The following is a 12152-nucleotide window of genomic DNA, read 5'->3' as shown; positions in this document are numbered from 1 at the left end:
GTTGAAGTGTATCTGCCCTCAGCTCCACAACTTTTTTGAAATCAGCTATGCAAAGCTATTAGATGTTTAATTTTATGTGGTGCAGACCACACAAGCTTCACCTCACCTTGGATGCACTTAGCACAGTCCAAACAGGATCTGCCCTCCACATTAAGACTGGGTTCACACTAGGGTTGTCCCGATAACGATACTAGTATCGGTATTGGGACTGATACTGAGCATTACTTGTACTCGCGCAAATGCTCCCGATGCTTCACCCGATACCCGAGCGGGCGGAGAGGGGGCGGAGCAGAGCAGTCCTCAAAGAGAAAGCCAAGCCCCCCCCCCGCCTAGTTGATCAGCACGGGGAACAATACAGCTTTCATTTGAATAGCTGTGTGTTCCCCCGCCGTGCCTCGTCATATATAGCCCCTCTCCCTTGTCCAGGCACTTTGATAGACAGATCACCCGTCCCAGGATTGGAAGGCGGGGGGGGGGGGGGGGGCTTGGCTTTCTCTTTGGGGACATGGCTGCATTTGTGGGGGACATGGCTGCATTTGAGGGGACACATTTAAAAAAAAAAAAAAAGAATCGGTATTCGGTATCGGCGAGTACATGAAAAAAAGTATTGGTACTTGTACTCGGTCCTAAAAAAGGGGTATCGGGACAACCCTAGTTCACACATGCTGTGGCTCACAGCAGGGGTTCCGGTGCATCCCCGTTCACCGAGTCAGGTGCGAATCGGATCTGAATTTTGGTCCGATTTTGCACCTGAATCAGAACCAAAGACCCACAGGACCCTTTCCAAATGCAGACTGTGGCCCCAAAGTGGGTGAACCGGCTCCATTGCTAGCCGGGCACACTCTCCTGTCATGCGAATTGGATGGGGGAGGGGGGCCTTGCATAAGAGTGAACCTAGCCTAAGGGTTTATCCAAACCTATGAGCCATGCTTATAGGATGTCAACTTGCTCTTGGCTGATTTGATGAGGGCAGTATAGGACATAGTGCTTACCACTCAAAACAAAGCACAGATCTATATAGCAGGAATGCTACACCTACACATAAATAAAATACAAAATCAACAGACATCAAAGCTATTCCAGCTATTAGCTAGACTTCACTGAAAGTAGCCAGGGGCAGTTCAGACGTCAGATAAATTTAATGAAGCTGCACATGTCCAGACTCACCATTCCAGCTTAACTCCAGCCTGTTGGGAACTAGAGGAATGTTCTTGTTCTCTCTTAGCAAAGGACTCACAAAGGACGCTAAATAGGGGACAGACTCCCAAATCTGTAAATGAAAAGAAAACATCCAGTCTTTTGTTGATTTTAACCACTACACCTGCACCTTACTTATTTTTTACAGGACGTGCACACGAAAAACCAAAACCGAAAATGACAGACAGTTGTGCTCATAAGTTTACATACCCTGGAAGAATTTATGATTTCTTGGCCATTTTTTAGAGAATATGAATAACACAAAAACATTTTTTCACTCATGGTTATTCATTTTTTTTTAAACAGTAACTACCCAAATATTCCCTGATCAAAAGTTTACATACCCTGGTGATTTTGGCCTGATAACATGCACACAAGTTGACACAAAGGTTTGAATGGCTATTAAAAAGTTAACCATCCTCACCTGTGATCTGTTTGCTTGTAATTAGTGTGTGTGTATAAAAGATCAATACGTTTCTGTACTCCTGACAGACCCTTCCATCCAGTGCTGCACTGATGTTTCTGGATTCTAAGTCATGGGGGAAGCAAAAAGAGTTGCTAAAAGGATTTGTGGGAAAAGGTAGTTGAACTGTAAACAGGAAAGGGAAATAAAAAGATATCCTAGGTATTGAGAATGCCAATCAGCAGTGTTTAAACTAGGGCTGCAAATAACAATTATTTTCATAATCGATTCGTTGGCCGATTATTGTTTCGATTAATCAGATAATACAGGGGTTGACAAATTTGCTTGGAATCTAGGCGCCAGCTAAAAAAGTTAGGAGCCAGAAAACGCGCCCCGTCGCGACGAGCTTGCGCGCAGAAGCGAACACATACATGAGCAGCGACCGCATATGTAAACGGTGTTCAAACCACACATGTAAGGTATCGCCGCGATTGGTAGAGCGAGAGCAATAATCGTAGCCCTAGACCTCCTCTAACTCAAAACATGCAACCTGTAGATTTTTTTAAACGTCGCCTATGGAGATTTTAAAGGGTAAAAGTTTGACGCCATTCCACGAGCGGACGTAATTTTGAAGCGTGACATGTTGGGTATCAATTTACTCGACGTAACATTATCTTTCATAATATAAAAAAAAATGGGGATAACTTTACTGTTGTCTTATTTTTTAATTAAAAAAAGTGTAATTTTTTCCCCAAAAAAGTGCGCTTGCAAGACCGCTGCGCAAATACGGCATGACAGAAAGTATTGCAACGATCGCCATTTTATTCTCTAGGGTGTTAGGATAAAAAATATATATAATGTTTGGGGGTTCTAGCTAGAGGGAAGAAGATGGCAGTGAAAATATTGAAAAATTACATTAGAATTGCTGTTTAACTTGTAATGCTTAACTTGTAATACCAACGGCCACCACCAGATGGCGCCAGCTTACAAATCTGGTGGTAATAACTTGTAATACCAACGGCTCACCACCAGATGGTGCCAGCTCACCAAAAAAAACTTCCAAGCCAAGTCGCCAGGACCCTATTTCTAGTCGCCATGGCGACCTGGCGCCCGGGATTTGTCGACCCCTGAGATAATAGCCTTAAAAAAAAAAATATTTGCATTTTTATTTATTTTTTGGCCAATTAGTTATTGGGCAGATTACAAAACACAAATTGCCGCAAAAACACATTACATGCTTTTCTGCAGCTTCTCTATTGAAGTATATTGAACCAAAATAAAAAATATCACCGTCTTGCGTTAAGAAGTCCTTGCCCTTTCCAAATATGCAGCAGCTGAAAAAAAAATCATGGATGTGAACGTGTCCCATAGGAAAACATGTAAATGAACTGTATAGTGTTTCTGCAAAAAGCACCAAAAAACAGAGGTGTGAACCCAGGCCTGAGATGTTTAGTAACATAATGGGGTTAAAAAAACAAAAGTACAAAAAGAGCAAATAATCGGGGTTCATTTTTTTTTTTTAATGTGGGACAGTGAAAGTAATATTTACAGTAGCGATTTGCTTTTTTGTACTATAAAAGGGCTAATTTTAGTTTTTTTAACCACATTATGTTACTGGCCGATTAATCGATTATGCAAATTGTAATCGATTAATTTCATAGTTGTCGATTAATCGATTAGTTGTTTCGGCATTGGTTCAAACTCTAATCAAGAAGTGGAAAATTAGGTGTAGTGTGTAGGTGTAGTGTGGCTGTTTCAATATGCACAATAAAGAGGCACTTGAAAAAAGATGGGCTGCATGGTCGAGTCACCAGAAGAAAGCCATTACTACACAAATGCCACAAAGTATCCCACTTACAATATGCCGAACAGCACAGAGACGAGCCTCAAACCTTCTGGCACAAAGTCATTTGGAGCGATGAAACCTTTTTGGCCACAGACATAAATGCTTTATTTGGAGAAGTGCCAACAAGGCCTAGGATGAAAGGTACACCATTCCTACTGTGAAACACGGAGGTGGATCGCTGATGTTTTGGGGATGTGTGAGCTACAAAGGCACAGGAAATTCGGTCAAAATTGATGGCAAGATGAATGCATGTTATCAAAAAATACTGGAGGAACATTTGCATTCATCAGCCAGGAAGCTACAAATGGGACGCACTTGGACATTCCAACATGACTATAATCCAAAACACAAGGCCAAGTCAACCCGTCATTGGCTACAGCAGAATAAAGTGAAGGTTCTGGAGTGGCCATCTCAGTCTCCTGACCTCAATATCATTGAGCCACTCTCGGGGAATCTCAAAACCCGCAGTTCATGCAAGACAGCCCAAGAACTTACAGGAACTGGAGGCTTTTTACCAAGAGGAATGGGCCGTTTTACCATCTGAGAAGATAAAGAGCCTTAACCACAAATACCACAAAAGACTTCAAGCTGTCATTGATGTTAAAAAGGGACCATACACGGTATTAAGTACTGGGATATGTAAACTTTTGATCAGGGTCATTTGGGTAGTTTCTGTTGTGATTATGATTTAAAAAAGAGTAAACACAGTTAATAGATAATAAATGGATTCAGCCAAGCACTAACCATGAGTGAAAGAAAAGAAAAATGTATCCCTTTTATGTAATTCTATGTTTGTCTTTACACTGGTTTGGTGCGCTACCAATTTGTTGTTAAAAATCCTGCTTGCTGCATGTTTGGTCAGTTTAAAAAAACAAATGCACCAAAGACGCACCTCCCTGTTGAAATGCATTGAAAAACGCAGCAATAAGGCACTCGTGTTAAGTTTTTGATTCACATGACCTATGAAAAAAAAAAACATGCCATAAGCATAGTAAAATGGTAAATAAGCCTCAAAAATTGTGACAAAATCGCAGTGAAATCATTGAGAAAAAAAACACATGCGGTTTTGCCACCATTATCTGCACCCTTTTCTCTTATCAGCAAAACGCAATTTTCGGCCGCAGAAATTTTGGTGCATCGCCAAAACTTTTTTTTTTTTTTTTAGAAGAAGAAAAAGAAACCGGTGCTGAAAGAAATATATTGGCTGCTGTTGCTGATCATGCCTGAAAATGCTCATTACATGGCTGTCACGATAATCAAGTGCTATCAAGTCACTCTCCAAGAACAAGAAACATAGATCAGAAGTTCTGATTTTTTTGACCATATGCTTGTTTCAGGTCAGTATAGCAGTTCCCATATTTTTATCAGCAAAGGATGTCTTTAAAAAGCTTATGGATAATGACAAAGGAGAAAACTAAATTAAGGTAAATTTTTTACTGGATGCAACTCTCAGTACCTACTATACATCTCTGCGTAAGCAAATGACAAAAGATTAAACTGCTTATAATGCTAGAGTCACCTTGGCAGCATTGGTGAGACGCCAGGCATTTAACAAGCCAAAACCATGTTGATGACTGTGACTGAACCCCGCTCCATTGGTTTCCCATGCTGCAAAACGGTCTTCATACTGCAGAGATAAACCACAAAATGAAACAGTTAAAGTGGTTGGTCATGAAATCTGACCTAGGCAAATATATGTAGTGTTTACTTAACTCTATTCAAAGCTCTAAGTGCCATGTCTTTCTGCTGCTCTGTTCCTCTGTTATCAGCATGAAAACATCTGACAGGTTCTCTGACACCCAAGATAAAAGCAGCTGGAAATTTGTGTCGGGGAGGGAACTAAGAGATAGATAAGCAGAGAGCTTGTCTATTCAGACTGCAGCTATGAACGTTTATTTGTTCCTCTACCTATGTGGAGGGGGGGGGGGTGCGATTCCTCCCTGTTTCATTCCTGTGTATCATCTGAGGCTTTTCACTTCACTGGGTAAATGTCAGGGTTTACTTTAAAAGTAGAGAAAAATCAACTTCTTCATCTTAAAGCAAAACTCCAGGCAGATATGAAAGGAACTAAATAATGCATCTTTTTAAAACAAAACTACAGTCCTAAAAGGTATTTTTTAATGCAAGTAGTGTAAGTACTTTGAAGTTGACTTGGTATCAAGCCTCTTGCAGTCTACTCTACAACAATTCTTAGTGAAGGGGAGGGAGAAGGCGCCAATCAGGTGTATTGCAGTGAAAGTAGTATGCCGATAGGTGACAAAAGCAGATTGATAAGATCATAAGTGTGCTGCTTCTCCTTTCATTATCCAGTTACAGGGTGTGAATTATAGCTGTAAGTGAATGTGAAAAGGTAGCAAAAAAAAAAAAAGATAACAGAGGAGACTTCCCTCCCTGCTAGGTAAAACAGCTCCCATATATGATGTATTTTATGTATGTATTTAGCAATTTGTGTGGTGTTCAGCTTTAGCCCAGGCTCACACTGCTCTGACATGAAAGTGGCGCGACTTCCGATCCGACTTTGCCCTGCAACGTCAGTCCAACTTAATCTGACAAGACGGGTTTCATAGGGAAACGCTTCATTTGACATGTCATGCAACTTATGCTCTCACAAGTCAGATCCCATATCACTCCAGCGACCAATGAGAATTCAATTATAGCCCAACTTAGGGCAAATATATGTTTTTACTTTTGGACACAGCAGGGTAAGGGCTAAAACCCCTGTGACCCCATTAGGGAGATTCCCACGTACTTCCTGTAACTCAATAGACAGACAGAACTTTTTATAATACAATGGACAAGGGTTAAAACTTGCAGCCTGCATTGTCACGCTCCAGTGACAACTGTTCCCCTTACTGGTCCCGCTGTCACAGGGACAGGAAATAAGATGAAGTGTACCCAAACAGGCTCATGAACAGAAACAAAAAATGTGACAGAAGCCAAATTTCCAACTCTATCCTACCAGACAGTGTCAGCAGGTCATGGATCTTCATAGCAGTTAAAGCGGATCTCCACCCTAAAGTGAAGTCGCGCTGATTGGCACCCTCCCCCCCCTCCGGTGTCACATTTGACACCTTTCAGGGGGGAGGGGGGTGCAGATACCTGTCTACAGACAGGTATTTGCACCCACTTCCGGCCACACGATACGGGCAAAGGACGTTTTTTTTCCTGGCATCCCGTCCGTCCCACGTTGTATGCTGGGAACACTCGGCTCCCAGCACACAGCGAGAGCCAATCGGCGGGCGCAGCGCGACTCGCGCATGCGCCGTAGGGAACCGGGCAGTGAAGCCGCAGCGCTTCACTTCCTGGTTCCCTCACCGTGGATGGAGGGGGGAGCAGCAGGGTGACGAGTGATCGCTCGTCATCTGCTGCGGACGGCGCTGGACTCCAGGACAGGTAAGTGTCCTTATATTAAAAGTCAGCAGCTGCAGTATTTGTAGCTGCTGGCTTTTAATATATTTTTTTAGTGGCACATCCGCTTTAAGTCTAAATCCAACCATGGATGGTTTGAAACTCAGCTGGTTCAGCGGGGACCAGCCGGGATTTAAACCATCTATGGACAGGCTGATTGTACCCAAGTCGAGCCATCAAATCGACTTGGGTACAACCAGCATGTCAGATTTTAAACATGTGATTATTGCCAGCGGCTAAAGCCAGAAGCAATAATCTGTTTTCTCGGCTGTGATGGCTCCCCCCCGCCCCACCCCCACTGGGAGAAAACAATCTTCATGGGAGGAATTCCCCCCCATCTGACAGTACTGATGGGGAGGAAAACCAAGCAATTTCATATCATAAGTAGGGCTGCAACTAACGATTATTTTCATAATCGATTAGTTGGTCGATTATTGTTTTGATTAATCGGATAATAGCCTTAAAAAATAAAAATAAAAATAGCATTTTTTTGGGCAAATTACAAAACACAAATTGCCGCAAAAACACATTACATGATTTTCTGCAGCTTCTCCATTGAAGTATATTGAACAAAAAAAAAAAAAAAAATAGCACCGTTGCATTAAAAAGTCCTTGCCCTTTCCAAATAGCTGATAAAAAAAAATCATGGATGTGAACGTGTCCCATAGGAAAACATGTAAATGAACTGTAGTGTGTTTCTGCAAAAAGCACCAAAAGACAGAGGTGTGACCCCAGGCCCGAGATGTTTAGTAACATAATGGGGTTAAAAAAACAAAAATAAGTACAAAAACAGCAAATAATCGCTACTGTAAGGGGTTCATTTTTTTTACTGTGGGACAGTGAAAGTGATATTTACAGTAGCGATTTATTTTTTGTACTATAAAAGGGCCAATTTTAGTTTTTTTAACCCCATTATGTTACTGGCCGATTAATCGATTATGAAAATAGTAAGCGATTCATTTCATAATCGATTAGTTGACGATTAATCGATTAGTTGTTTCGGCCCTACATATATGGCACATCTTCTGCCAGCTAGCAGGGCAGTAAAGAAGCAGTGTATTCTTGAAAGTCTGCTTGTTCTGCCAGGAAACTTCCAGTGGTACACAGACAGCACTGTACAATGTAGTACAGCCTAATTGGCTTAAAGTATTGATCCTGCTCAAGCTCTGCCTGCCCCTAGGTGCTTCAAAGTGCAAGAGATTATGGAAGCTATTTGTAGGGCGGATTCTGGTAGTTATAACAGTTGCATTTAAAAGTGAAATGAACAATTTTAGTGAATATTTAACTACCTGGAAATCATTAGCCTGGTTACTGCGATTGGCTTCAAAGTAAAAAGGTAACTATGAATGAAAACCACTGGAACCCGAAGTCAGTCTTTGGTTGAATTAGTCTAAAAAAAAAAAAGGAATAACCCTTACTGTACCTTTGTTGCAGTAAATACGATTATATGCTGGACATCTCTCCATGTCAGACAAGATCGGACCTGCAGCATCAGAGCAATCATTCCTGCAGCAATGGGAGCCGCTGCAGAAGTTCCTGTGTGGCCTTCTGTACAACCTGTGCCTTTCTGCAAGTCCCAGTCTGAAGTCACCTGCAAAAAAACACACAGAAGGGCTTTTTGGTCAAATTCCACTTTAAAAACAAGCAGCAGGCTTCAGCACTTCTGGAAGCTTGTTGAAAGCCTGCTGAAGCCCGCTAGACGATACAAAGCTAAGCAGGACAATCATTTCTCTGCGATTTGTGGAAACCTTACAAGAAGATCTGAACAAAATTAATGTGGTGGGCAACTACATGGCAAATGAGGTTTAATGTAGAAAAATTTAAATATATTGCATTTGGGTCGAAAAAAATATGACTGCAATATACTCACTAGGGGGATAACCTCTGGAGGAATCTAGGATGGAGAAGAACCTAGGGGTCCTAGTAGAGGATAGGCTCAGCAGTAGCATGCAATGTTAAGCTGCTGCAAGCAAAGCAAAAAAGATCGGCATGCATTAAAAAAGAAATTAACTCCAGAGATAAAACGATAATTCTCCCACGCTACAAGACTCTGGTCCGGCCGTACCCGAGTATGCCGTCCAGTTCTGGGCACCAGTCCCCAGGAAGGATGTGCTGGAACTGAAGAGAGTCCAAAGAAGGGCAACAAAGCTAATAAAGGGACTGGAGGACCTTAGTTATGAGGAAAGGTTACGAGCACTGAACTTATTCTCGCTGGAGAAGAGACTCCTGAGAGGTGATAGGATACACAATACACAAATACTCGACAGGTGACCCCACAATAGGGATAAAACTTTTCTGCGAAAGGGAATTTAAAAAGACACGCGGATATGAACTAAAATTAGAAGAGAATTGGTTTAACCTTTACTGTAAAAGCGGAAACGGTGTGGAATTCTCTTCCACAGGCAGTGGTTTCAGCAGGGAGCATCGATAATTAAAAAAAACTATTACATAGGCACCAAAATGACCACAACATACAGGGATATACAATGTAATACTGACATAAAAGCACACAAAAACAGGTTGGACTTGTCTTTTTTCAACCTCAAATACTATCTAACTATGTAACTATTCATTTCATTACTAGAAGACTTGGTGTTATCCTTACAAATCATTAGGGTTGTCCCGATACACTTTTTTAGGACCGAGTACAAGTACCGATACTTTTTTTCCATGTACTCGCCGATACCGATTACCGTTACTTTTTTTTAAATGCAGCCATGTGTCCCCAAATGCAGCCCTGTCCCTAAATTCAGCCATGTCCCCGATGCAGCCATGTCCCCGATGCAGCCATGTCCCCGATGCAGCCATGTCCCCGATGCAGCCATGTCCCCGATGCAGCCTTGTGTCCCCTAAGAGAAGCCAAGTCCCCCCCCCTCCGCCGCTGCCGACATGATCATCTAGTTGATCAGCACTGGGGGAACAAAGCAGCTTTCATTTGAATAGCTGTGTGTTCCCCCGCCGCGCCTCGTCATGTATAGACACTCCCCTTGCCCAGGCACTTTGATAGACAGATCACCCGTCCAATCCTGGGACGGGTGATCTGTCTATCAAAGTTTCTGGGCAAGGGGGAGTGTCTATACATGAGGCGCGGCGGGGAACACACAGCTATTCAAATGAAAACTGTTGTGTTCCCCAAGCGCAAATTAACTAGATGTCGGCAGCAGCGGGGGGGGGGGGACTTGGCTTTGTCTTAGGGGAATAGGCGGCAGCAGCTCTCCTCTCCTCCATATAAGGACTGATCTGCTCCGCTCTCCGCCCCCTCTCCACCCGCACTCGAAAAAAAAAAAAAAAAGTATCGGGTCAGGCATCGGGAGCATTTGCGCAAGTACAAGTACTCGCGCAAATGCTCAGTATCGGGACAACTCTACAAATCATGAAGGTCATACAAAATACTAGATGACATTTTTTTGGTTGTGGGATGTATTAATTTTTGCATCAACTAAATTGAGTAAAACTGAAGATTTTTTAATCCAAGTTATATTATTAACCTTACTTTCATGTAATGGAGTTAAACAAATGTTCTATAAAACTCACTTTTGTCAAAAGTTTGGAAATTGTTTATGTGTTCATTGAGATATTGATTAAAATCTTACTTTTCAAAAAAAGAATGTACTCATTTATGCTGAGCAGTGTATTTCTTGCAAGGGAGCGCCACTGACCAGCATTATAGCCATAGCACTTGACATATGTGAACCAAAGTTCCATGCAAGAGAGTAGTCAGGGAGAACTTCCCAACCTGTCCACACAGAAGCGTAATGCTTCAGGAAAGACCTTAAAGTGCTTTCTATCTGAAGCACTTGACTTAATATCCCCAGGTTCTTTAGCCATGCACCTTGCACAAACCAACAAAGCCTAAAAAAACGCCTACAAAAGCAACAGCAGGTTGGATGGTCACACTTACCAAGGAAAAGAACCCCTGAGGACAGACCCAACTTTCCTACTGGCAGGGTCCTCAAACACCAGTAAATTGTTCACTGGTAGTAGTGCAAGTCTTTTAGACATAAGACACAGGGTCCACAGCTTGAAATGCACACTTTTTTTGGGGAAGCTGTTTTTTTTTAGTCCACTTTTTTGGATGTTTCCTCTTCCACCTCTCCTTCCTTTCTAATCTTATATAAAGGGTGGGAGGGAAATATCACAAGGCAGCTCCTGTAGGGATGGGGACCTGGACCCTTTATCATTTTTTTCAACCTTACAGCTATCTGACAATTGTTCCAGTACAGTGGAAAAGGCAGCCATAAATTCCTCCTTGGACACAAAGATACCCGACAAAGGAGCTTCTGAACGAGTGGGTGAAAAACCAGATGCGGATTCAAAGCCAGAAAGGGTCTGTTGCCCAAAAAACTAGTTTGTGCAAGGAAAACGGACTCCAACAAGAATGTGGGAGTTTAGTCTTCCTGGGGACAAAACAGTTACATTTTCACCTCTCCTAGTCAGGCATATCCTGCAGGGTCTTCAGGGACTGGGTCTCTTTCAGCTGCATGGCAGCTAACTCGTGGAATGCAACCACCTGCAAGGTGAATGCTATATGCAGGGTCCAGTTTCAGTATTAACTTTTCTATTTTTCTCCACCAGGGTCCAGGTACAATTCTTCTGGGAATAGTAATCTGCAAGTAAACTGGAAAATTGCTGCTGCTATAGAGCATGGAGGCTCAGCAGACAAACACAGAAAGGTTCTGCTTAGATAGAGCAAAACGAGACAGATCCATTACTGTACAAAAAAAAATAAAAAATGGTGGGGATGATGTAGGGCTTTGCTATTTGCCGGAGTCCAATTACCCAGAGATGGGTCATAACTCAATGGTTTAAAAAATAGTTCCCCTGTGTCCTGTGAGGTACAATTAAGAAATATGATTTACAGCATGGTCTATACAACTGTACTAACCAATTTATGACAGATAATGAAATAAGGAATTTGTATTCTCTTCGCAAATGCCCCTTTAAGACAAACCATGGGCAACTTATAATGCAGAGGTGAGAACAAAACACAAATTGGACCAATTCAAGAAGGTGAGATATCTAGTTAGACATTGCGAGGATACAAGATCTAAAAGCAGCAGGAAATGCTAAAATAGTTTTGACAACTTACAATACTCCTCATCTGCCTGTCCCCACTGCTGAAGGTCACTGCCAACATTGAAGCACACTCTTCTGCATAGAAAGGCATTTTACCAGCTTCATTAACAGCACCTGTTAAAATATACATTACACATTACATACATACTCCATACACATTTGTAATACACAAGTACCAAAAATCATATTTCACAAAGTGAATGATACCAAAGCCTTCATTTG

General features: G+C 42.1%; 1 protein-coding gene across 4 annotated transcripts in view; it reads right to left on the bottom strand.

Annotated features, from left to right (window-relative positions):
• The window catches only part of PCSK7 (proprotein convertase subtilisin/kexin type 7), a 119878-nt gene that overhangs the window by 54023 nt on the left and 53703 nt on the right, over positions 1-12152 (bottom strand). For all 4 annotated transcript variants that reach the window (XM_040327650.1, XM_040327651.1, XM_040327654.1 and 1 more), the window contains exons 8-11: positions 11944-12044; positions 8278-8445; positions 4966-5073; positions 1168-1270 (exon numbers count right to left, since the gene is read on the bottom strand). In XM_040327650.1, coding sequence (XP_040183584.1) covers positions 1168-1270; positions 4966-5073; positions 8278-8445; positions 11944-12044 — 480 coding nt within the window. The remainder of the gene's footprint in view (positions 1-1167; positions 1271-4965; positions 5074-8277; positions 8446-11943; positions 12045-12152) is intronic.

Source organism: Rana temporaria, chromosome 10, assembly GCF_905171775.1.
Source record: "Rana temporaria chromosome 10, aRanTem1.1, whole genome shotgun sequence".
In the NCBI taxonomy this organism is placed as follows: Eukaryota; Metazoa; Chordata; class Amphibia; order Anura; family Ranidae; genus Rana; species Rana temporaria.
Note: the sequence above shows the minus strand (reverse complement) of the source record. Positions and strands in the feature narration are given on the sequence as shown.